Here is a 27,666-nt window from a genome sequence, read left to right on the forward strand (position 1 = left end):
GTAATCACTTTCATTAACAACGTTCATGAACATGCACAGCAAACAATTCTAAATAGCTAAATATCCTATTAACAATGGTAACCTAAGAGGGTTAGAGAGGTTGGAGTTGAGGAATTTTACTTTTATTTCTATATTTGATTTTTCTCTTTAGCTTTTTTCACAATTCATAATTTACTTAAAAATAAACACAGACTAATTCCCAAAATCTACATGTATTTAAGGTGGCGATTATCTTAATATGTTTACAAATAAATTTTCTAACATTTTGGTTTACTAGCAGAGCTTTCAGTAAGTGCAAAAGATGGAAGCAAATAAATAATAAAACAGCCTTCGCTTTATCTAACACAACTAGATAAACACCAAATTCTAGTACTTGAAAAGATTATATAGCATTGTACATTCCAATAAAGCATACTCTTCAGAAATGTAAACAAGGATACATGTAACGCTGTACACAGTTTTCCTCAGGAGAGTGTGACAGTAGATGCAACAAATTATTTCTTTCTGCATCTTTGCTTAATATATATGAATTTTATTTTTTGAAATATGAAATAGCCATATTCTTTGATTTTATGGACAACAAAGGCACACCAAATAAAACTGAAAAAAGACTACAAGAAATAATATTTTAAACAGTCTCTTATGAGTATTTAAGTCACTGACATGCAATGAAACAGAAATATAAAAAACAAATTCACAACCCTTTCAAAATTAACCTTAACATTTTTTGAGGAGTGAGTTAAAAAATCAAGGCGAATAATTTAATGATTCACGCATGTTAAGGTTAAGTTCTAAATTTTAGTTTTTAAAGACAGCATATAGTAACTATATTGTATTATGCCAAAGATAGCTTAAATCCAAGATAAAAAAAATTCTGTAATTTCTTTAATAAATGAAGTTACTACCTGAAAGAACATCTGATAAGTCAATTTCATCTGATTGGACACCAATGTTGCTGTTGTATACATTTTTACAAGAAGAGCCACTCATTTCCAAATCGAAGAGGACTGGATCAAATGGTGAGCTATATAATCCATATCTGAAAAATAAAATAATGTCCTAAAAATTTTCCTGTCAGCCATCTAATTAACAAATTATTTATTTACTTAGTTTTAAAAAAGTCTGACACAGGACAGGTGGGCACACAACCAGATTTAACCCATTATATTCAGTGACTCTCAACTGTGTTCCTTGCAAACCTATACTCCAAAAGATATGGTTCAGAGACTCAATAAATGTGATTCCAATAAGCTAATAGCTAATGAACCCAGACTGAATCTTCATCTGCAGACTGAGCACAGAAGAGGTATGAGGTGGCCCTCCCTCACCTCAGTCACTAAAATGACTCAGCAGAAAGTTCAAAGGCTTTGAATAAAATTTCATCAAAATCAAGATTTCCATACTAAAAAGATTACAAAATCATTGCGTTAAATAAAATACTCTACTTTAAATACTGAAGATCGGGCAAGAACTCAAATCTAACTTTTAGCTATTTCTTATTTCATTATGTTTAAGTTTTAGATTATCAGCAGGTGAAGAATACTAGTTAGAGGCTATAAGTGACTCATGTAATTCCACCTATAAAGTTTTAACAACAGAGAAACAAATTACCTTAAATGTTTCTTCCATTATCAAGAAATACCCCTTTTAGTATTTTTAATATAATTAGCCCTCTGAATAACCATTTCAGGACTTTCAAAACTGTGGAATCATTTCAAAAAAAAACGGGAAAAGAAAACCTTAGGCTAATATCATTTAGAAAAAGTCTAAGTATAAATAAAATGTACTTTTGAAAGAAAATTAGTTTTTAAACTGTGCAAAGGCAGTGTCATGTCCAAAAAGGACTATTATTAGTCAGTATGTATTTTAAAATACCTTGTCTGAAGTAAAGCCTCCATTGGCGTTAGCCTGTCCTGTAATTGTCTGGACACAGCAGTAAGCAAAGATGCACAAGCTGTACTGCACCCAGCCAAATCTTCATCTTTAACATAATTCAATAAGACAAAATACCAATAGACAGAACCTGAAAATAACAACAGAAATAATCAGTGTTTCCTCTCATTTTTCTGTAACAAAGAAAACTTCAGATTATATATTTATCAGCGTGTCCTTTTCCTAGAAAGATTTTCTTACAACCTGAAACTTACAAAGAAGGACCAATTCCTTGTTCCTTGGAGGACTCTAAGAAGATACTGACAAAGAAGTTCCAACATATTTTTTCAGAAGTATATCAAGTCACTTAGGCATTTAGGTTTTTAATAACATGAGATAATTCTGAGGGACATTATAAAATAGCTGGAAAAGTGGAGGTAGCAAGGCCTTCAAGCCATCCTTTCTGAAATACTGTTTCTCTGCATTAAAATTTTCAAAAACAATGGATGGCAGTGAGCTACAAATAACACGCTTCAGCAAGTGAATGGAGTATAGTTATTCTACACTGCCAGTTAGATACAGACCAACATGGCTAAAAGATGATCATGATAATGTATTTTAAGACTCTTTTATGAAATTTGAGATACCTAATTAAGTATGCCCCAGAATTTCAGCATCCTAGCTCTAAGACTATCCTCAAGAAATTGTATTAAACACAAAAGACTATTAAAGTAAACAACCAAGCCCAAAACATCCTACTCTATATAGTTTTATCCAATATATGTTCAATGTAAATATAAAGAGATTCTTTACCTAAATTAAGATATTGACAAAATACCCATTCGCCAACTTTGAAAAGGCTTTTTTTCTGGTATACCACAAAGATCAAATCCTTGTGAAATGTATTTATCTCACTGAGATAACTTGTTGAATGGGTTGGTTATTTCTAAGACAAAAGATAGAAATGTCTACAAAAAAATAACATTAGGTTTAAAAGGGCAAATCAGTAGTCTTTCATAGCAGCAGCATAAAACAGCAGACATTAAAAAACATTTTTAAAATCTCCATTACTTTATATACATGCTATTTTAGGAGACTGCTCTGTAAATTCCTACTTGATAGCCACATTCATTCTTAAATGGCATTTCTACACTCTTCAGGTGCTGGAACAAAAACCACTAGCCTGTTGTAGAGAATTCCAGTTGGCCATACAAAGCATATGCATGGACACAATATATGCATGGACAATTTTACTTATTTATGTTGTCTCTCTGGTATTTACTGGCATTTTAGTTTGCGGTATCTGATGTATAGTTAGTAAACAAAAAAACAACTCAATGATTTTAATGAAATACAGAAAAATATGGATAAGATGAATTGATAATTATACTTAACTCGCCCATTTTTTTCCTAGCATTATTCAATAGTGATTACCTGTGCATCCAATCAGAATATAAGAACCCCTTAAAAAGTAAACTTCAGGGAAAGATAGGGGAATAATCAAGAAAAATATTACTAAATAATACTAAATATACTGTAAAATATTTTCTGACTACGGTTATGAGTGATTAAATTAATTTCACATACCACCAGTTGCAGCTGCAGGTAAAAATGACATATTATCAAGTAAGGCCTTCAATAGAACAGATCCAAATCCTGGTTGACATGGGTCACATTTGCCATTACTAAAAAAAATTTTAAAAGAAAAAATTTAAATACTTTAATACTCAAGGTCCAAATTCAACCTAAACACGGTGCACTGATTATAAGAAAAATCTGCATTCAAATAGATAGACAGCAAAAAGAGTAGGGATTGATTACACTAAAAGTCTTTGTAACTGTTTTCTTACACATTAAACCATTCTCTTTACAGAAAGGGGCTAACAAGCAGTCCAGTCAATATTGACTATTAGCTCTTAAATACTTTCTAGATAGTTTGAGTCTCAGGGTCCAAAGAAAGTGATCTGGACAATGTTAAAAAAAAGCCTGGTAAGACTGTCATATAACAGGGAATAAGGCCTCAGGTAAAGGATCCAAAGATGACCAGGGAAAGTAAGAGTAAAAGCGGGGAAGTCCCCAAACTGCTACTAGTAAGCAGAAAAGCCTAGTAGACTTCTTTTATTAATAGATTTATTTAACATGACATTTTCCCTTAAAATTTAAAATTATTTCTTAGAATCTCAATAACCCTCATCAACTTTTGAAAATTTGTTTAAGTTATACATATAGTCAACAAAGATATTACACTAGAGACAAGGTATCACCTGCCAAACAGCAAGCACACCTAAAAAAGTATACTTTCAACTTAAAAAAAAAAAATCACCAACCTAATGCACAAAGCTAGAAATCGGGCACACTTATGGGCAATGCTTCGTCCTGCCTCAAAGAAGCAAACACGTACAATGTCTGAGAGACATTTTCGTGTTTTTGAAAGCAGGCTCTCATTTCCTTCTTTTGAACTGTAAAACAATAGCAGACATTTAGACTCATCTTGAGCTTCCAATCATACATTCAAAAGGCAATCATCGATGGTAAGTAAAATCTTAATTATTAACCTTCCAGGTCCATTTGAATGTACTCCAGCTAACCAACAAAGAGTATCTAACACGAGGCTCTGGGCATGTTCTGTGATTTGGCCATCATCTGCTTTTCTACAAAGGGTGTTAAGAAGCTTCTCATGAAATTCTGAAAACTGTAACATGGCACATCGTTGCACTCTACAAAAAAGAAAATATAAGTACATTAACAACCAAAATAAAACAGACTAAACCACCTATCAAAATGTAGTCATATGATGTTTCATTTTCAATCATGAATGCTACAATTTGAAAAAATGAAAAATTCAATATTACAATGAAATGTCAGTCTCTGAATTTAATGTTACAATACTAAAAGATTTAATATAGTATATAAGCAGTACAACGCTTATAAAAAGATTGAAAAAGAAATAAAGTTTAGGTATAGCCACTATGAAAAATAGTTTGGAGGTGCCTCAAAAAATTAAAAATAGAACTACCTTATGACCCAGTAATTCCATCTCTGAGTATTTATGCAAAGAAAACCAAAACACTAATTCAAAAGGATACATGTACACCTATGTTCACTAAAGAGCTATTTACAATAGCCAAGATACGGAAGCAACCTAAGTGCTCATCAACAGACGACTGGATAAAGAAGAAGCGGCACATATATACAATGGAATATTACTCAGCCATAAAAAAATGAAATCTCATCATTTGCAATGACATAGATGGACCTAGAGAGTATTATGCTAAGTGAAGTCAGACAAAGAAAGACAAATACCATATGATTCCACTTATATGTGAAATCTAAAGAACAAACTAAACAAACAAAGTGGAAACAGACTCGCAGAATAAACTGGTGATTGCCAGATGGGAGGGGCCCTGGGGGACTGGGCGAAAAAGGTGAAAGGATTAAGAAGTACTCTTTAGTAGCTACCAAAGAGTCATGGGATATAAAGTATAGCATGGAGAATATAGTTAATGATATTGTAATACCTATGTATAGTACCAGGTGGGTGGGTACTAGACTAATTGGGGGGATCACTTTGTGAATTATATAAATTCTAATTTATATAATTTATAAATGTCTAACCACTAAGCTGTACACCTGAAACTAATATAAATTAACAGTGAATGTCAAATCTAACTGTAAAATTAAAATTAAAAAAAAGGAACAAAAAAAAAGAAATGAAGTTTACAATAATGTATTATATTCATAAAGAGTGAATAAAACTTCATATTCCTATATTTCTTTCCTCATTCTACTGATATTGTATTCCTGGTATATACCGAGCAGTATGTAGACACCATGGATAAACTAATGAAGTAGAAAGACAATTTATATCCTTGCTGAGGTTACAAGTTCTTAATAAGAGAAACTGAAAAAACTCAAAAATTTTTGAGTAAATGAAATTTAAAAATATTATGTGTATTAGTATGTTTATTGGAATTTTTCCTTTGTACGTACTTTTATTACTATAAGAATAACAGGAAAAGGGAATGAAGTTACCTTTCCTTAGAAATTGAAGTTTTCTTAAATCTTCGAATTGTGACTGAGACCTCCTGAAGTAAGTCACAGCCCCGGAGGTTTTCAGATTTACGGGTGCCACCTGCATTTTCATTCTTAACATTAGATGATTTTTCCTAAACATACAAAATTAAGTAATTGAATGAACAAATGATACTAAACTTGTTTACTAGTAAAGGTTTCAAAGGACAATAATTGAATTATGATTATCAAAACATATGTCTCAAAATGATAGCTCTTACCCTATATTCAGTAAATGACTACTTTCCCCCAGAATTATAATAGAAGGTAGTTACTATTTTAAAAGTAATAAAGCAATAATTAAAGATTATAAAGCCGAAGTCCTGAGTCCAAGTCTGAACTATAACACTTATATATAAGCTATATGAGATATGCCAGACCCTCAATCTCTAAGGTTCACTCACTTTCAATATGAAAAATGGAGATGATAATAATAGCACCTGCTCTGCCTACCTCAGAGTTATTTTGAGGATTAAATCAGATAAAGTACACAGAAGTCCTTGAAAAATTGGAAGACCTATACAAATATAAGATGATTGGTGTTACTGATATTGCTACTGTTGCTTATAAACAATGATGATAGCGAAACAAAATCTCCAGAGTTCAGGAAAATCCAAGATCAGACAATATGAAGAGACTGCATGGTACACAGCTAGTTGCAGAAAAATCAACCATGAAATTACGATTTATCTCGAAAATCGCTTCCCAACATCTTTTCCTGCATCCTCCCAAATGTTTACCAAAAAACGAACAAACAAACAAACAAAAAAACAAAAAAAAAAAAAAACAGGTGGTGAGTTTCCCGTAGAGGGCACAGAAACAAACTCTCACACCTAAGGAAAGTTAAGTATTATGGCCTAAAATAATTATAAAAGCAAGTACCTGCTAATGATTACTCCCTACTGAATATACTTTATAAATGTTATGTAGTTGCTTAAAGTTAATTCGAAATTTTTTCTTCTTAAATATATTTTTTAAGTCACTGTAAAGAAAAATACAAACAAACCAGTCGTCTATTAAAAATTCAACACAGGGTTATACCATTTTCAGTAGTGTGTCAAATCTCATCCACAACATTTAAATCACCATTGTTATAGTTCAAAGTAACAGTATTTCATACCTTGCCTGCTGCAACTTTTGCCAAAAGTGAAGCAAGTGAATAGCCCTTGTTACTCTGGTGTTTTAGGGATGGAAGTCTTACTACAGGACGTATACTCCCATTACAGATCTCATCTGTTCCTCTTTCATTCACTGCCTTGACATGGATTAAAAATGAACGATATTTTCCTCCTGCAATACCTAGAGAAGCAGTGTAGAATAGGATAAAAAAAGTGAATCACCAATGAGCAAACTGTTTTTCATCTTCATAGAGAAAGTTAAATAACTAATTCCACAAAAAGGAAAACACACCTGTTCAGAATTTTTTCAAATTATACTGTTTGAGTATATTATAGTTGAATAACCTTCATATGTTGCTAGCAAAAGAACAAAAAGCTACAGAGGCTATATGAACTGCATAAGACATAAAATTATGACTGATTGTTATAAACATTTGGCATATTTTCCCCAATGAAGTTATTCATTTTAATAAAAATGCTGAGAACTACAGAAAAACACAAAGAAAAAACTAACATCAAAGCATCTATAGATAATAATGATGTCATCATTATGTGTCTCCAGCTAGTCTTTTTATGCATGCATTCACACACTTACACATGCGTATGCACAGATACACATAAGCATTATATTAACAGTTGAAAAAGCACAGGCTTTGGAGTCACTACCTAGGTTTGAATAACGGCTCTGCCATCTATTAGGCATGTGACAAATTTATCTTTCTGTGGTTTAGTTCCTTCAAATGTAAAATGAGAAAAACAGTACCTACCCCAAAGATAACTGAAATACTTATACAAAGGAAGCGCTTGATAAATATTGATTGTTAGTATCACCAACATGTTTTATTTTAACTAAACTGAGATCATACTATATAATCTGTAAAATATATTGCAAAAATACTCAAATTAATATACCCACCAGCAAACAATCTGCCTATTGCTGCCTCAATAGCAATCTTACTGTGGTTACAAAAGCTACCTTTCTTGTTTTTGACTGATCTGCCTGCCTACTGTGCTAGCTCTCACTGTTAATCTCTTCTTATTGCTGTATTACTCTATGTTCTATAACTGACAAGACTCTCCCTCTCAATTTTTTTTCCAAATTTATTTGACCCACATCATCCTTTTATTCTTCCATATAAACTTAGCAGTCATTTTCTCTAGTTCCAAATATTTCTTGGAAATTTGATGAGAAAAATAATCATTCTTAGTAAATTCAAAGAAAATTAACACTTTTAAATGTTAGCCTTTTGAAAAACATGTCATATAACTGCATCTATTTTTATCAAAGCCAACATTTTTGTCTTTATATAAAAATTTAAGTTTCACACTCATTCAATAAAACTAAATTATACTCTCAGCAATATGAAAGATTTTATTAGTTTTGTTCACTATTAGTATGTGGCCTTATGCCATCACACGGTCTCATAAACTTAATGAATGAATGAGATATTGTCAAGAGAGCATATTAGAACTTCTATATATACTATATCTGCAACCAAAGGTAAATGTGTAAATGTGGACAAACATTATGAATGGAATGTACACGAATTAAAACAGTTGTTATTTAGGTGGTCAGATATTTTTCTTGGTTTAGAGAAGGATCTCCACACCAGACCCCACCTCTAAATTTACTTAAATAATCCAGCTAAGTGGATTATTTGCTTGTTGCTGTTTCAATTCATCTCCACACCAGACCCCACCTCTAAATTTACTTAAATAATCCAGCTAAGTGGATTATTTGCTTGTTGCTGTTTCTATTCATCTCCGGGATACATAAACTGAAATTGAAATCCTACTACAGCAATAGTATTTATATAATAGCCAATTATTTTAAAACATACATTAATTATAACTTGTTTGAAACACTCAAATCATTACATCTGATGCAATCAAAACTCTTCTGTAAAAACCTACTTAAAAGATGACATTATAACAATATACAATAAGCACTCTAAAGACACCGGACTCTGAAATGATGGGAAAGGCAAACATGCCACCCTGTGTTCACTTTCTTTACGCTTCTTTCAAAAAGCACTGAGACCTTCAAGACAAGGAAAGGAGAAACAGAAATTTCACATAAAAATAGTCATTTATGAGAGGAATTCATCTTAACTACCAGGAAACTGAGGGAACTGCTAACAAAAATCTCAAAACAATATTCCTTTTTTGAGATCGTTTTTTTAAAAACTATTTTTATGAATGTGGTATTATTTATTCTGCTTTTGTAAAATATGTTACTTTACCTTTAACAAGTTTGGGGCTTGTTAACGTTAACATCCCAGCATGCCCTGATAGATCAAGGCCACTAGCAAGCCATACTGGCCCACAAAGAATGTCTTCTTTATGATCTTCCAGAAAGGGACATAATCTAAGACCTAAAAAGAAAATTACATATTTTCTTTTAGTGTGTAATTTAAAAAGTAATATTTATTAAACAAATATCCATCCCACTTACATATACTACCACCACACAAAGTACGATACTCGGAATATGTTCAAGTAAGAATTCACTGTCATGCTAAGGAACTATAATTGATTATCTGCTATGTTGTTTTCCATTCCCATTTTAATTACATTCACCTTGATTTTCAAAACAATAAAAAATAAAACCATGACATATTTCAAATCCCAAGATATTAAAAGACAAGAATTGCAAGTATTAGCGCAGCTGTGTTCACAAAGACGAGCTGAAAGTGAAAGCACACTGCCAAAGCAGAATATAGGTTATTTCTTAATCATGTTCTTAAAACCAAGTTTTTGCAAGCCATAAAGAAATCTTTGCCCATCATGATGCATTTGGATCACTACTCCTTTTACTGTCATGGACAACAGCTCTATAATTTAACTCACACTGTGATTCCTCTACATCCATGTGCTGCATTTCTTCATTCAAATCAACCAGGGACGGTTTCCCATTTTGTTCCACTTCAATGTTAAGAGCTGGAGACAAAGGAAAGGTGATCTGCCTATCTACTGCTGTTTCTAGAGGATAAAAATATTAGTAAACTTAATTTTGCTTAATATCAATGACTTATGTGCCTAAAATTCTAAAATTTTCTGTTAAACTGGGAACTGCTGTGATTTTCATCACAGATGCCATAAAATGGTTGTCAAGAGGAAGAAAATCAGATTCAATTAATTCTTTCATACATTCTTCTCTCTCTTAATGGTAGTAAAATATTCACCTGAAGAAATAATATGCTGGTAACTGAACTAACAGTTTTTACCCAATGCTGCAGAGTACCGGCATCTGCAGTTTTAAAAATACCAATGCCTAAGTCCTAGACCCAATTAAATCAGAATCCGTCATGTTTCAAAAGAATACATACACACAAAAAGTCACACATAAGTAGACAACATACATACGTATTTCTGAAATAGGAAATTTTTCAGGTTTCAATGTTTTTAACCCCTGGTGTAAAGTAGCCTTTTTACTCTGAAATTATCTCCTGCCTTTTAAACTAACTTATTAAGAAGAAAGCACTGAGAAGTAACATCTAGTTCCCAATATGCTCAATGTGTACAATCTACTTTAATAACTCAATATATCAAATTCTGAACTTGTAAGATAACTAAAGATGGGTATATTTCTGGCATTACATGAAAGGCTGAGTTTCATGAATAATCTTAAAAGAATATGTGACTTCTATAACAAGTTCTTTTCCCAATCAAGTCTCCTCTTAAGAGTAATGAGTAAGTCTAGTAATGCTAAAAGTAAAACCAATTCACCAAGGAACTAATTGCATTTTCCAAAAAAACCCACATAACTGAATTATTCGAATTTATGCAATTCTGAACAATATTGAGTTACTGAAAAGCTCTACAATGTTCTCAAGATTAACTTTTCTAAATAAAACCACCAAAAGTAGAGTAGAAAACTAGCTGGGGGTGTGGGGGAGGCAGGAGAGAAGGAGGGGAGAGACGGTCAAACCTGAACAGTTAAATTGAAATTAGTCTTTTTAAGAAATCAACTACAAGGTAAAATCTTCAAATATAAGTTGATTTATTCTTACCATTGACTTTCCCTAAGCCCGGAGCTTTATTTTTCAGCAGTGTCACTTGTATCTGTGGAATATTGGTGATGTTTGAGTTCAAAACGAATTTGAAGTCCACATGTCCAACCATACAAGCTTTAGGTAGAACCAATTCAAATACATGTTCGTCCCAGCTGTTGCTGTTAAATAAGGGTGGAAATACTAAATAAAGCAAAAATCTTTCTTGGCCATAACCATATTATCACAAATATCTCCTTTCACACACTGATTTTTAGCCTCCAACAAAACTTAATGCTTCTCACAATGGAATCAGGAGAGAAGATAAGCAGCCCCTAATAGAGAGGTTAGACTTAGGCAATGAATGAATGATCCTACCTTATGAATTGATACCTGCCTTGGAAACTATACATTATAATAAATTTTTGTTTCTTACAGTGTGGACGAATGCATCAAAATTATCTGCAGATTCCTGGTCCCCACCCTAAACCTATGAGTATGGTCCCAGGAATCTACATTTTAAAATAAGAATTTCTTGTATCTTTTTTACACTTGTCCTTTCTGACTTAAACTATAAATGCTGAAAATAAAAACATCTCCAAACCGCACTTCTCCAACAAATTCCAGAGTCACATCCAAAAGTCTACCAGCCATGTCAAATTCACCATAAATAAATCTAAACTTCATGATTACCCACTCCAATCTCAGTGAACAGAAATTCCTTTCTCAACTAGCTCAGTCCAAAATCTCAGTCATCCCTGACTCTTCTCTCATACCATATGTTCAAGATATCAGCATATACTGTTCCTTCTACCTTCAAATTGTATCCAGAATCTGACCACTCTTTCCACTGCTTCCATCAATTATCACCATAGTCAAAGCTACCATCACCATTTCACATGGATTACCACAAGAGCATCTAAACTAAATCCTTGTTTCCGTCCTATACATACCATACACTCACAACTACTGTCAACAGACCAGTCTAACTGTATCTTTCTAATAGATAAATTATATCACATCACTCTTGTACTCAAAACTGTCAAACATCTTCCCATCTCACTCAGCATTAAAGTCTCACTATGGCCTATAAATAACCTGATTATCAGCTACTTCTTTTGACCTTACCTCTTTCCACTTTCCCCTACGTTAACTGCACTCCTAGAATTCATAAAACACATTCCTCGAGGTCTTTGTACTTGCTATTGCCTCTTAATTAATATCTTCATGGAGGCCTTTCTTAGTCCCCTTATACTAAAAATATCACACACATTCTCTCTCTCTCTCGCTCTCACATACATATACACCCAACAACTACTCAATAACCATACTGTTTTAACAGATTTCATAGCTTTTAGGACTATATGATATAGTAGATATTTGCTTACTGACTACCTCCTCTAGAATATAAATTCTATGACTGTCATATTACTAATGCCTACAAGAGTGACTGTGCAAAACAAACATTTAAATTTCTGTTAAATTAATGTGTGGACTAAAAAATCAAACTAAGTACAGTGGTCGGTTACTCTCACTATTTATTCCATAACTAAAAATATGCAAAATTTCTAAAATTAAGGTGACAAATGAAAGGTACAAAAGCTATTAATATAAAAAAGAGAAACAGTAATATATCTAGAATTCTATATTGCCAAATACATACATGGACTTAAAATTAAATACTCTGAAACAATGTTTTACCTGTCAGTCTGTAGTTTCCAAGTTCTAGTATGCTGAGCAGCATCTCCGTGGTGTTGCTGATGCAAATGTTGAGGATGCCTCCTTTGCTGCTGTTCTTGCTGAACTTCTACCCAACATGGAGGAACAGTAGCTGAAAACCGTGGAGTCAAAGTCTCAAAGCGGGTTAGCTCCACTAAAGATGTCAAGATGTCAAGGGTGAATGGCTGGTCCACCAATAAATCAACTCCTTAACAATAGTAAATGTAGAATTTGAAATAGATTTAAAAAAAAAGTTTTAATTGACGTTTTGTCTACTCAAACGGCAACATTTACCAAATAACCTGAAAGTTAATAATAATGTGGGCTCAGATGTTAACATGAAACTTAAGTAACTAGCAGTGACTATATTACAGGCATAAGAAAAATCCATCTTGAATATTTTAAATTATAAAAAGGGTACTCATTATTGGAGAAACCCAAACAACCTGTTAGAAGAGTCCTGACTGAGCTTTAAAAAGCCCTAATTAAGAGCAACAAAACAGTGCTAAATGTAAGCCAAACTTACAACATCCAATAATTAATTTTTAGAATTTTTTACAAAACAAAATGTTAAATATTAGCAAGTACATAACATCTGCCATTTTAAACAGTATTTTTTGCATTCTGTGGTAGTTAAAAATATATTATACCAGCATTATAACAATAATGACCAACTTCGGAGAGATTAGTTTTCTTTTATAAATACGTGTATTCACATTTGTGAAATGTCTAACACTGGAAAAAGCTGAAAGGCCATTGTTCTTGTTCCAATTAACAAAAATAAGTTAAAAAAAAAAAAACTAAAATATAAAATCTGATAGGTTTAGAATGTCTTCACAAAGAAAATTTACACTGAGTTTTAGAAAACCATTACAAGTATACTTCGAACCACATTTTTTCTCAAAGCTTAGAGCTTTATGAATCTGACTGAAACTATATTAACTGTTTGTAAATAGAAATAACGCTTCAATGTCAGGATACGTTCTAAGAAATGCATCATTAGGTGCGAACATCATAGCATGCACTTATAAAAACCTAGATGGTATAGCCTAGGCTATATGGTATGGCCAACTGCTCCTAGGCTACAAGCTTGTTTAGCATGTTACTACACAAAAAAACCACAAGATTAAATCAAGCACAAGTGAAAATTATGCAATCATGAGACACCTTAAAACATGAGATGAGGCTACTGCCAGTATAACATGGCATAGTGTTTTATGAAAAACTTTTTTTCGTAAGTTGAAAAAGTACACTCTAAAATAATGATAAAAAGTATAGTACAGTAAATACATAAGCCAAGAGCTCAGTCATTTATCAAGTATTATGTACTGTACATAACTATGCGCTATACTTTTATATGACTGGCAGTGCAGTTGGTTTGTTTACACCAGCATCACCACAAACACCTGAGTAATGCTTTGTGCTACAATGTTACACCAGCTAAGACTTCATTAGGAGATAGAAAATTTTCAGCTCCATTATAATCATATGAGACAACCATCATATATACTATACGGTCCATCGTTGACCAAAATGCCGTTATTTCCTTCTCTAAAATTTAATTCATGGATTTTCCACTAAATAGCATTTTTATGACCTCTACATGAATATTCTTCTCCATTATACCAATAACCTACAAAATATGAAAACATTCAGCATGTTAGCTTTTTAAATCAAGTTGTACAGTTAATCAAGACAATCAAGTCTTGACTAATTATAGCAAAAGACATGAATCAATGTATCCAATTAGTGGACAATCTCGCCTCCCAAGAGCCATTTGGATGGGGGCGACTGTGTGTCCTACTGTAATCTAGTAGATAGAAGACAGGGATGCTGCTAATACAGCACAGGCCAGCCCTCCCACAACAAAGAATTATCTAGCCCAAAATGTCAATAGTGTTGAGGTTGGGAACTCCTGATAGATAAGATAGTGAAGACAACCGTATATTATAGCAATAACCACTGAAGTTAACATGTTATTATACTAGTAATCACTAAAAGTTTGCCTCTGATGCAAAGAAAAATGATTAAATGTCCAAATATAAGTGTCCGTCAGGACCAAATACCAACTCTATGTATTACTTCTATTTAGAATATGTTTGAGTTTAAACATGCTATTCATTAAAAATTTACTAAACTTCTTTAAAATGCTAGATTTGGGAGATAAAATGTAGTAAGTGATAAGTGTAAAACATAAGCTATGGAAATACAAAAGAACAGTAAGCATAAAAGTTGGGGAAAGAGAGCTCAGTGTAACGTGAAGAGCATGAAACTGAATTACACACTTAAGAAATCATGAAAAGTTTACTATAACTAAACATTGAGAAGACTAGAGTCATTTCATAGAAGTCCACAAAACAAGTAAAGATTTTTAAAAGCAGGAGAAATATGCTAGCATTATTTTTCAAAAATATAGTTCTAAAGTGCAGTGTAGAACAAGGATGGGAGAAGCAGCAAAAACAAAAACAAACTTATTTAAAGTTTCACAGTGGGGCAATGAGGGTCTATATATATTATATCAGGGAGAGAATATTCTTTCTGCTTTTCAATTCTAGTAGTAATGTCAGTATTATTAGCTATTCCACTGACTTTATACTTAATGAACTTTTTCTCTCTCTTATTTTTTTTTTCCTACATAACTAGAGCAAAAGCTCCTTAGTAGCCAATATAATGTTTTTCTCTCTTAGGTGACCTCACCAATATTGGTCAACCTACCACAGGTTGAGAACCATTTCTTATTTTAATGTATATAACATTTCCTAACAAACGTAAAAGTGATTTTTAAAAAATATATACAAAAACAAGCCTGGTGAAAGAATGTCAACAAGCAAATGAACTCCCCCAACAAAGCAATGAGGAGTTGACTATAAAAACTGAAATGATGTTTAAGATTATATAAGACTCAAACCTTTGACCATAACAAAAATTTGCTTTTAAGAAATCATTTAAAAACTTATTATCATACCTGAAATGCCAGGACTTGAGGGGTTTGATAAAGGTTTGGAACCTTCTGAAGATGGTTCTATTCCTTTAGAAAGAGATCCATCCACTAGTATATCAGCTTCATCAATATCATCACAAGTTCCTCCAATTTGGAGAAAATGAAGCTCACCACCTACAGTGCCGTAAAATTCCATCAACATAGATACATGGAAAATGGGTACACATACAAATACATACTACCAAGTTAAGAAACCTAATTTATTTTAACGTCGCTCAACAAATAAATGAACTACGAAAGTGATATATTTCCAAGAATTTAGAAATTAAATTGCCAAGGAATTACAACTGAAAATTAAACTGAATTAAGAAAATGGCGAATACATACTAATATATGGAAAGTTATTTATCTAGTACTTATTATGTGTAAGATATTATTTTACATGCTTAAATTAATTCATTTAGTCTTCACAAAAGCACTTGAGATAGGAACAATTATTGTAGCCACTTTACAGATGAGGAAACTGATACACTAGCTATACTGGGATCCACAGCCCAATTTCTTAATCCCAGTATAACGAAACTAAACAACAATTCTTAATTTTTTGAAGCACTCACAATGAAATGAAATCAAATTCAATTTCTATTTTTCATATCTCTGACAGAAAAAACTGAATGCAGACTTAGCAAATTTTTAAGACAAAAATCAATGAATAAAAGTATATTCTAATAAGAGTATTTGGAAAGTCACTTCTAGAACTACAGTTGATAAATCTTCTTCCTGAAAAGCAACTTTATAAAAACCTGGACAAAACTGTCATTCAACCAGGATGCGGCAAGCCATGAAAAAACAGCAGATTCACTGCTGCCAGAGGCAGCTCAAAGGATTTGGAGAGCTGTCAGTTTAAAGTGGCTCAGTGGCAACAAAAATGAGGCCCATCAACTGTGATACCTAAAGTCAGGATCCTATCTGGGGTGAGCGAATCACCAGAAATAACCAAGGATTTGACAGAGAATTTAAAAGAAAAAAGTGAGAGAAATACAGGGTTCTTGGTAAACTCTCCACATATCCCACATTGAACAGAGGTTATACACATGTGTAGCAAAGACTAGATGAGGCCCAAGCCATCAACACATTCCCAGGCAACTAAGTCTCAACGTCAATGCAGCAAAGACCTGAAAGGGCACAACAGAAAAAAAAAAAAAAAGAAAATAAAAGCCATAGTACACTTGAGAACACAGCATTGCTAACAAAGGTATTTGAGCACAACCACTGATCAAATCTTTGGCTGAATAGAAAACTATGTGGACAAAGAGGCAAAAATAAGAAACAAGGCTTAAAAATTAAAACCAGAGAAAAAGTGAAGAGACACATCAGCAGCAGCAAAAGAAACATATTTCACAGATTTAGTCCAGGTAGGTTACCAAACGAAGCAACAAAGCAACAACCACATCCAAAGGGGTGGGAGATCAGAATCCAGAGTTTCTACAGTGTTATTTAAAATGTCCGATATTAAATTAAAAATTATAAGACGTGCAAAGAAAAAGTGACCCATGCTTAAGAAAGTCAACATCAGTGAGAAATATCTGAGTGCCTCAGATTTAGATCTGGTAGATGAAGACTTCAAAGGAGCTACTGTAAATATTTTCAAAGAATAAGGAAACCAGGTGTGGAGAATTAAGGGAACAAATGGTGAAAAGGACTCAACAAATTAAGAATCTCAATAAAGAAAAAAATTATTCTAAAAGAACAAATAGGAAATTCTGGAAGTGAAAAGTAAAATAACTAAAACAAAAAGTGCACCTGAGAGGCTCAAAGCAGATTTTTAAAAATGAAAAGCATCTCAGAGACCTATGAGGAAGATCAAGTGTATGAGCATATATGTAATAGGAATTCCAGGAAAAAAGAGAACATAGAAAAAAAAAATTTGATGAAATAATGGACAAAAAAATCTCCAGATTTGATGAAAAGCATTACACTACAAATCAAATCAGTTCAACAAACCTCAAGTCGTATAAATACAAAGAGATCTACAGATATATACATTATAGTCAAACTGCTGAAAGTCAAAGTCAACTCATCACAAACATAGAAACTACAATGGAAATTAATACCTGACTTATCAGAAACAATGGCGGCCAGAAGGCAACAGCATGACATGCAAAAACAGTCAACCAATAATTCTACATACAGCACTATACTTCAAAAATGAATGTGAAACTGACATTTCCAGATAAACAATGACTGAAAAAAATTTTTGCTAGCAGACCTGCCTTACAGTAAGTACTAAAGAAAGTCCCTGAAGATGAAAGAAAACAATACTAAATATACAAGAAAAAAAAGAGTACTATAATTAAGTGAACATATATTTTTTAATCTAACTTTTTTAAAAGATAAAGATTTTATAAAATAACTAATACTTTTTGCTTCGGTTTATAACTTATCTAAATGTAATATATAAGACAACAGTAGCAAGTAGCACAAACGTAGAAAACAGAAAAGAGCAGTTTCCATATTTTACTAGAATGAATATTATTTCACAAGTAGTGTGATTAAGTTAAACCACTAAGACTGTAACTCCAAATAGTAGTATGATGCTCCTGAATTTATGATGGGGTTACTTCCCAACAAACCCATTCTAAACTGAAAATATCGCTATCGAAAATGCATTTAATACATCTAACCTATCAACATCATAGCTTAGCCTAGCTAGTTTTTACTGAATGCATATAGCTTTTACACCATCATAAAGTTGAAAAATCCTAAATCAAGCCACCTTAGAGTTGGGACTGTCTCTTTTTTTTTTTATTTAAATATCATCACAAGCACTGTGACATCATGCCAAATGGCAGCATAGGAAATTCTAGATAAGAAGCTCTAGTCTTCTAGTCAGTGTCTCCATCAAAGCAACAACAGAACTAGAGGAGTGACTAGAACTCTGGAACCTAACACAACAACCAGGAGTGCCTGATGAAGGAAGAGGATGCTGATATGCGATAAGAGTGGCCTGCAGGAACTAGCTGCCATGCACCATTCTCAGTCCTGTCTCAGCTGCTTGAAAAGTGGCTGACATTTCTGGACTGGCTGGCTGGTACAAGGGTGGGTGGTAGGAACCTTGTTTCATATATATGTATATGTATATACATGTATGTATATTCTATTTCCAAATACTAAACAAAGATAACTGCATCAAATGTACTTTTTAGTATATTATTCATATTATCAGGGCTAATTAAATTAACGTACGGCATTTATTAATTGTAGATTTTTATCAAAAGACTCAATGATTTTCCAAGAGAAAAAGGGTTTTATCCAATCTGAATATATTCATACAAGACAGTGCCGCATACATCTGATTCGCAGTCGGCAATGCTTTTTAAAATTTTAATATCTACTTTATAGACTGTCGTACAAACATTTTAATCAACGTTTCTCTCCTGTTTACTATTAATCTAATCTTTTCAAATGCATCTTGAAGAACTGGGGGATAATTTTCAAAGTGGTTAACTTCTGAAGCTTTCTCTCATCCTTCAATTCATTGAATATATCCCCTCCCACATGAGATCACTTACTAGAATATTTCACTGTCCAAACTCCAAGAATACATTAATTTATTTTATGGCTTAAATAATATTTCTCCTTTGAGTCACCAAAAGCATATTTCATCAAATAGTAATTTAAATCATTAAATCCTGATTGTATTCTGGAAAATACTAGTATTTTACAAAGATGTGCCCTAAAGCCAGGTCCTTTGGGTTTTAAATCCAGCTTCATTTTGGATGGCCAATGGCAAATTAAATTGTCTTCATTTTTAAAATCTTTCAGATTAAGATTCAAAAAAGTCAACGCATGACTCCTGCTTTTGTTATGTTCCAGTAGTATAATGTAATTAAATCAATTCTGATGACAGACTGTCAGGTTTGAATGATGACTCTGTCATTTATTAGCTCTGTGACTTAGGCAAGTTACTTAACCTCTCCTTCCCTCAGTTTCCTTATCTGTAAAATGGAGACAATGACAGTACAGATCTCATAAGTTGGTGTGATGACTAAACAAATTAAGAGGTAAAGCTCTCACAACAATGAACTGGCACATACATGATCAATAAATTCAAATTACCTTACATACCACATAATATTTTAATGGTTCTTTTGAACTTTATCAACTCTAATTCATAGTTTTATTAGTCTAAAGTTATTCTATACTGCTCAATTTTCAAATTAATCTAGTTGGGTTTTTATGTTATTTGATGATTTTTCCCCTTGTTATTTCACTTGATGTAATTCAAAGAAAGCTATCTGAAACCACTACATTCACCATTATCTTCTTAGCTAAATTCGTGAAATCTTTTAAAGAGAAGAAAAACAGATTAATTCCTACCAGAATCACATGAGATATAACTCTTCTCAAATCAAGTTCCTCTGCTAAGTACTGGCTACAGTTACCTAGGCTTCAAATTGTCTCCTGGCCCTAAACTCCTACTAAACTATCATCAGGACTATTCATTTTGCCTGATAATGGCAGTAATACTTTTCAAAAACTGCTTTCTCTCTCCAACTTAAAATACATATGGAAAAAAAAACAAAACAGGAAAAACTGCACACTTCCTGTTAATCTATACGGAGTCTCAGATATTGCGAAACTGATTCACTATCAACCAAAGGTCAGGAGTAAATCAAACAAAAAAATTATTTGACCAAAGTAATAATTATTTGTTAAATATTTTTATTTCAGAAAATAAGGACCAATATTTGTGCCAGAAACTTTACATATATTATTTCATTTAATTCTAACAAGCCTATTAATAGGCCTTCTTATCCCAGTTTAAAAATAAAGAAACAAAGGTTTACTGAGTTTAAAGTAACTTGCCCAAGGCCACAAAATTGAGCAGATGCAGAGTCAGGACTCACAGAAACAACAGCAGGTTATTTTCTTGAGGTTAAAGCAGAGAAGATACTTTCTGAGAGACTTATTAACTTATTTACAATTAGAATCCTTACCTAGGGCAGTAGAAAAGAGTTTTAAAAACAGTTAAATCAGTAGAAAGATTTACCACTTCATTATAAAAGAATAAATTCCTCTCCATCTATATGGATCTAAAATTCCTAGTAGGTATGCACATCAACGAATTCCTATACAATAATTTTGTAAGATTTGTAGACAAACCAAACTACTTACCTTTGGTGCACGCACACAGCCTGTCTGTGCCTGAGCAGTAAATGACAGAAACAAATGTGTCCTGTTCCTCAGTGCCCTCTTTTTTGGGAGGTTCCACTTTGGCCAAAATTTCAAAGTTTGAAAGATCTAATATTTTTACATATCCTCCCTGAGTGGTTATTACCAGGTGTCCAAGAGTAGAAATATCACACTTTTTCTCTCTCTCAATGCCATTCTTTGAGGTTAACTGCATTTCCTCAACAGGTTCCTCACAGTCATCCTCTCGATTATCCAGTATATCTGGTGGAAGCAATATGAGCGAGGTAATTGTGTCCTGGGGATCTTTGATATGTTGGATTTTTATTGGCTCCTCTTCTAAAGTCACTATCCGAGTGGCATAATTCATTTTATAAAGTATTAAATATCCACCGCTAACATTCCTCTGCTCAGGCTGAATTATCAAAGGAGTTTGTACATCTGCTGGTGATTCATGTTGAATTACACTAATATTTGCACCATTCACTACAGGAAGACTGGATTCCAGCTCACCTTTCCGTCTATTACATAGTGCAGAGTTTAATTTATTTAAATTATTCAAGGCCTCTACTTGATTTATTGCACTCAAGGATTCAACAGGGCATGTCCGCAGTCCTACCAACAAATGAATTCCATCAGCACAAGGAGTTATTGAGTCTATACAAAGATTTTCCTCCTCTGCAAACTTTGGTAGCCTCAAGCACTGAACCAAAGTCCCAGGCTTGGGAAACACAGAGTTCCACTTCTCAGAATCTGGAGAGGTAAGGTTGGCTGCTGCATCCGCGAATTGCTGAATGTAAGTCACAGGAGGATCCTGCAACAACAACTGCTCCTGACTATCCAGTTCCATTTCAATAATCTGTGGAACTGTAAAACCATCATCATGCAAACTTTTACTCATTATATTGTTCATCTGTGAAAAGATTTTTCCTGCTTTCTCATCAGATTCCTTGATGCTATAAAGAAGCAAAATGGGTAAAGTCCTCCTAACCAGAGGAGAATTTAATTCTGAATTAGTGCAGGATTCATTGTCAGTTGACCCTTGTTCTGATATACTTTCACCCTGAGTTCTGCTTAAACCATCCAGTGACCTGTGAGAATTACTACTAATGGGTGAGGTAGCAGGAGATTTATATGTTAATAAACCTCCAGCTAACAAACATGGAAAGGGAATGTTGTGTTGTTCCTGGTGCTTTTCCTTTGTCTTTTCACTCTTAGAGTTTGTTAAGCAAGGATTTGCCCCAAGTTCTTCAAGATCCTTAACAGTATCTTCAAGCACATTTGCAACAATCTCCCACTGAAGTTTTTCTGGCTGCTGGAGAATGCTGAGTGCTGTTATATCAAGGCTCACTTCCATGGCTTCCTTCTGTGATGTATGCCCTTTAAAAAGAACAATTTATTAGCAATGGCCTTGTGAATGTAAATCAAAATCTGGTGTATAACGTTTTCATTAATTTTCATTTTTATTCATCTAGTTGGTAACATTATATAAGTTATAAAATATATAAGTACAAAATTTAAAGTATTTTAAAGGAAATTTAATTGCATCTGAGATGAATCTACCCAGAAAAACCACAAAGGTATTCAAGAGACTCAGAATTACTTTCAATTCGGAATATATTCACCTGGCAAAACTCTGTTTTTAAATTACGAGAATAAAAGGGTTAAAGGATGAAGACATCATCAATATCAAAATAATGAGAATTCTACCATTCAATTCTAAACTTAAAAACACTCAATAGTATTTTGTTTGTGGATGTCATTTACGCACTTTTTAAAATAGCTATGAAACACTGTAATCTCAGTTCTCTTCCCTTTACCATTTAGGATTCACGGCATCATCTCCTCACCAATCATCCTAATTATCAGCTGATTGTCACAGCACACAATTTAATTCTAACCTCAGCTTACAAAACCATAATAACTAGAAAGAAAAGTTCCCCAAATCTGTCATTTTTAAAGTGAAACTTAAATGTCTTATTATCTGCTAACTTTTAGTTCATTTAAAGTCAACTATATTATATTACCCCTTACTGACCTTTTGTCTATCACGTGTTCTTCAAGTTGTCTCCTTACAAAGAGTACGTTTGTCTCAATGCTCCAAATATCTGTCTACACAAAACCCTGCCATAAATATCAGTCAACCCCTGAACCAGGTATAATCTCTTGATATCAAACTGAAAGTTTCAACCAATCTGTTTTATCTGAATAGCACAAACCACTATCACTTAGGCAACAATATTAGCAATAATAATGTAAAGATCACTCTACATAACTTGGGGAAATACAAAAAAATTGGAATGGGCTTTACAATTTGAGATAAGAATGCAGAAGAGTAAAGAAAATAAATATAATTCAAGGTGATTGCATGAAAATTTGAAAGCTATCCAAGTAAAAGAATCAACAAGAAAGCAACAAATGGAATATTCAACATTTAAAATATACTGAAAGTTCTGTTTATACCATTTTTGTTAACTATTTCATTAACAGTATCTTCAAAATGCTCAGACGGCTTTACCTAGAATTTCACATTTTCTGAGGATAATCTCACATCACATAATGTCACTATTATCATTCTAAAACCGAAACCACTTCTAAGTAGAAGAAAATTAAGTTATAAACTCAATAATTTAATTGTCCTAATGAAGCTATTAATTTATTTAATCACTCATTTGACCAAACTCACATGTAGCATGTAAAAAGCCATGTAATATTTTTATATATTTACTCTACTAATTTACTAGACTTGAAATTAAATGCTGACAGTAAGATTTTTATAACACGTAGTACACTATAATAAATCTTGAGAATGCTCAACTATTTATCAGACTAAACTGAAACACTTAAATGATTTCGTTAAAGTTATGGTAGAAAATTGCCAAGAAAAGGCTATTTTATTCTATGAATATAAAATATATATAAACAAAGTAAATTAACCATAAGTTACATATTTTAACACATACTTAAGATAATATTCAAAGTAAATGGAATGTGAGATGAGACTGTTCATTAGAAAGGAAAATACAACCAGTGGCATTACTACTCTGCTTGTTCCAAACTATTTCATCAGTATCTGGGAAACAGCATATGCCACACTTTCTACTTCAAAGGACTGACAGGGCACAGTGACGACTATGAAATACTGCAGTAGGGAAACCTGTTGTCTTTACTTACATCAGAATTTCTCAAACCCACTGTACCATATTATACCTGTAGTATAATATTCTTCAGATAATTATTTTGGGACATCCCCCTCTCTTATACTTAAGTAACATCAACTCACAGTTGCCAGCTAACCTTCCTGAGGTTAGCAATTAGGTTTTTATCTAGGCTCTTTTCTAAAACCATTGAATTTCAATCTGACTCCTTCTTCAATCTCCTAGCAAACGATTTCTTACTCTTCACAAGAAGCAATATGTCCTGAATTCTGACATATGGCCCCCAAACCAAACTTTTCTCTCTAACATCATCAAAATACTTTCAAAAGTCATAACCTTTAACTGAAAACCAGATAAAAGTCTCTTAGCCTCCACTCGCATTTTTGAAATTAAAAAATATATTCAATTATGTTTCAGACCATATCACTGAATTTGATGGGAATCACAGAGTTGGTAAATATAAGCTATACAATAGCACCTAGGACTTATTTTAGATAATTCAGGAAAAGAACACATCTTCCATTAATATCACAGGTCTCCATAAAGTCAACAATAATCTTTCAATACAATGACTTAGAATATAATTATATTATCATATTCTAATTATGTACAATTATATCAATATAATTAGCTTAAAAGATACATATTTTACTACAAATAAATGAGCTACTTTCAAATCCCAAAAGGAGGCAATTAAAATTTTTGAACTAGAAGAATTTTTTCCTCTTACCATTGCTACCATTTAATACTACATAAGGACAACACTCCCAAACCTAAATGAGGTATCACAGAAAGAGTCGACAAAAATGTATGGTAATGTTTTTACATATTGGGAAGTGAAGTAAACAGGACTACAGTATCTACAGGAAATGTGAAAGATCAACCAGGCATAGATGAAAAAGATAAAGGTAGAAAAAGGATAAGAAAATAGATCAAAGATAGACATAATTACAAAAATACCTACTGAGATCCTTAGACCCAGAGAAAAGAGCAAAGTTATAGCATTCAAAGGAAAAGTTATGATAAGAATCAAAAAATTTTAAGAGCAGAAAAAGGGACATTTAGTTCAAATACTAAATTTAACAAAGAAAAAACTGAGGCCCAGCTAGATTAAGTAGCTTGACAAGACCAAAGAGCTATTTTGTAGAAGAGATCGAGCTCTAACTAGGTCTCCAGGTGACCAGTGACCAGTTTATTATCCTTTATCAGATTAAGAATATGCAATAGTAGTCCTTTTCTGTTTTTGCAAAGGGACATCAAAGAAGGAAAAGAGCATTATCTTCCTAAGACTAAATTTTTTAAAAATGAAATCTTTTTCTGAAGCTAATTATGCATCTGTACGTCATTTAGGGTATTTTCCTACTTTTTTGTTGATTTTTTTCATTTCTAAGAACTAGCTCAAAAGGCAACTAAAAGTTAACCTCAAATCAATCCAGTATTGTTTAGTGGCTTTAAAAAGGATTTCAAGACAAATCAGAATTTAAAGAACACTTGCTATTCTTCTACACTAACTATAACTTTTAACAATGATAGCATACAAAACGTCTCTTCTAGAGAAATTTAATAAGTTTATATATGTCCTTAGTTCATGAGATTTGACATAAGAGAATAGCCACAATTTAGTAATTGTCACTTTTTAAAAATACTGGCTAATTCCCAGGTACTACGTTTCTTATTTTTATCTAGTCCCCAAAATTCTAACAGATGTTAATATAACCATTTTATATATTAGGAAATGCTATTAGACTATAATTAAGTGACAGGATTTGAATTCCAACATGGTAAAACTATTCTGAGATGTATTATTAGCCTTGCCTATACTACAACTACATTAAAATATGAAGCATACTCTTTTGCCTTAATATTTCATAAGTTAATGAGTCTCATTAAGGCAGCATTTAGTTGATGGCTTAATGTCTAGGATTTTATACTTGAAAATTTATTTTCTATTCGTCTGTTTTCTTTTGGGAATAAAGAACTTTAAATGTTATTTTCATTTAACAAGAGAATACATTATGCAAATAAACTGAATACTTTCTGAAGAGCTTAATGTTAACTCTCTGACATCTCTGACAAAAATTTGGTGAAACTGTCCCTTTACTTCCTTTGGCTCAAATAGGGACAATTTAAAATTTAAGTATGGAACACTATATACTACTAATTGAAGATATCTAACATTTTTTACATACCTGTCACAGAATCTGATCTGGAATGTTCGTCACTGTCTGAATCCTCCAGTAAATCATCACTTTTAAGACAAAGTAAAAAAAAAAAAAAATTTGAATTTCAAAAAAATGTATACATTACATGAGAACAAAAGAAAAGTGTGTTACAATAACCACTGCTTTAAATCTGGAATATAAGTATCATAAAAATTATTAATACTAGCTTGAATGGTATGTATAAGTCATCCAAGACCACAACTGATTAACGATGCTCACAAGGAATCATCCTAAATCATTAAATAAATCTCTGCCTGAAACAGAATGTGGAAACCTCTCAGAATCTATAACAGAATTTGAAGGAATCTGAAGACTATTAAGGTGTGACTAGGGATAGTTTGGGCAAATAAAAGGATAAAAGAGAGAGCCAACTAATAAAGGCAAAAGCTTCCAGTAGTAAAATTTTAATTACTATTCTATTATTAAGTTCAGGAAAGTTACCCTAAATCCAATAGGAAAGCTGTATAAAGATGTGAGTATGTACATGTACTCAAACACACTGCATTTCATTTTCGTTTTGTATTTGGTTTGTTGTTTTGGAAGGGCTAAAGAACTCCTTGACAAACAGGAAACCTATTACAACCCAGAAGTTAGGAGTTAAGACAACAAAATATCCCCTTCTTTCGCTCTGCTCTCAGATGGCCAAGAAACTGTCCACCTCTCTCTTTGCATCCATCTTTATCCTCACTCTCCATAGTTAGCAGATAAGAAAAAAGATATAATTGCAGATCATTCTAGCATAATATTAGGCTATGTCTGTACTCTCATAATCAGCACTTCTATAGTTCTAAATTTCTGATAACCTCAATTGCAAAAATAGAGAGATGCATTTTGCAGGAATTAAAGGTAATTCTCTTTTTGAAACAATGTATTGTACTTACATCTGAAATACCCAGGCATTTATAATGTTGTTTTAAATGAAATGTAAGTTAGTAACCTCTGTTAAAAAAAAAAAAATGTTTAAATTTTTGAGAGGGAGAAACCTGCTTAGATATTTTTGACAAATTTTCTGAGTTTTAGTTTTTTCAAGTGGTAATAACTGTCTATAAATTAATTTCATCCTTTAATTTAAAACAAAAAGAATTAAGATCAGCTGCTAATTAGCCTCAAGCTATTTAAACACTAATTGGCTGGTTTCAGAGAAATAATAAAGATACTTGGGAAAACAAAGCCCAAGAGGAAATATTAATGAATAGGAATTATCCAGAATGAAGAAGTCCAAACCAAGAAGATACAACAGGTTTCAAATACAGAAGGGCTTTTACGTTAAGAAAAATAACCAAATATAACCCAGCTGTACTGATAATAGGTTACAGGTTAAAAGAAGGAATTGAGATGTCTCAAAATGAAGTTACAAAGATTACAAAGGGTTGGCAGACG

The 27,666-nt window shown here is 32.6% G+C and overlaps 1 protein-coding gene across 14 annotated transcripts in view; it reads right to left on the reverse strand.

The window, feature by feature from the left end:
• Positions 1 to 27,666, reverse strand: part of BIRC6 (baculoviral IAP repeat containing 6) — a 190,377-nt gene that overhangs the window by 122,051 nt on the left and 40,660 nt on the right. For 10 of the 14 annotated variants that reach the window (XR_002783251.1, XR_002783252.1, XM_023537784.1 and 7 more), the window contains exons 9-22: positions 26,254 to 26,312; positions 20,892 to 22,286; positions 15,738 to 15,887; positions 12,755 to 12,980; positions 11,075 to 11,235; positions 9,912 to 10,043; positions 9,305 to 9,436; positions 7,064 to 7,242; positions 5,905 to 6,038; positions 4,428 to 4,589; positions 4,200 to 4,331; positions 3,460 to 3,557; positions 1,876 to 2,023; positions 906 to 1,039 (exon numbers count right to left, since the gene is read on the reverse strand). Coding sequence is in view for 12 of the 14 variants with exons in the window: in XM_023537784.1 (XP_023393552.1) it covers positions 906 to 1,039; positions 1,876 to 2,023; positions 3,460 to 3,557; positions 4,200 to 4,331; positions 4,428 to 4,589; positions 5,905 to 6,038; positions 7,064 to 7,242; positions 9,305 to 9,436; positions 9,912 to 10,043; positions 11,075 to 11,235; positions 12,755 to 12,980; positions 15,738 to 15,887; positions 20,892 to 22,286; positions 26,254 to 26,312 (3,242 nt within the window). In the remaining 2 variants the exon portion in view is untranslated. The remainder of the gene's footprint in view (positions 1 to 905; positions 1,040 to 1,875; positions 2,024 to 3,459; positions 3,558 to 4,199; positions 4,332 to 4,427; positions 4,590 to 5,904; positions 6,039 to 7,063; positions 7,243 to 9,304; positions 9,437 to 9,911; positions 10,044 to 11,074; positions 11,236 to 12,754; positions 12,981 to 15,737; positions 15,888 to 20,891; positions 22,287 to 26,253; positions 26,313 to 27,666) is intronic. The other 4 variants (XM_011372105.2, XM_023537787.1, XM_011372104.2 and 1 more) reach the window with 2 other exon arrangements.

Source organism: Pteropus vampyrus, unplaced genomic scaffold (genome assembly GCF_000151845.1).
Source record: "Pteropus vampyrus isolate Shadow unplaced genomic scaffold, Pvam_2.0 Scaffold200, whole genome shotgun sequence".
NCBI lineage: Eukaryota > Metazoa > Chordata > Mammalia > Chiroptera > Pteropodidae > Pteropus > Pteropus vampyrus.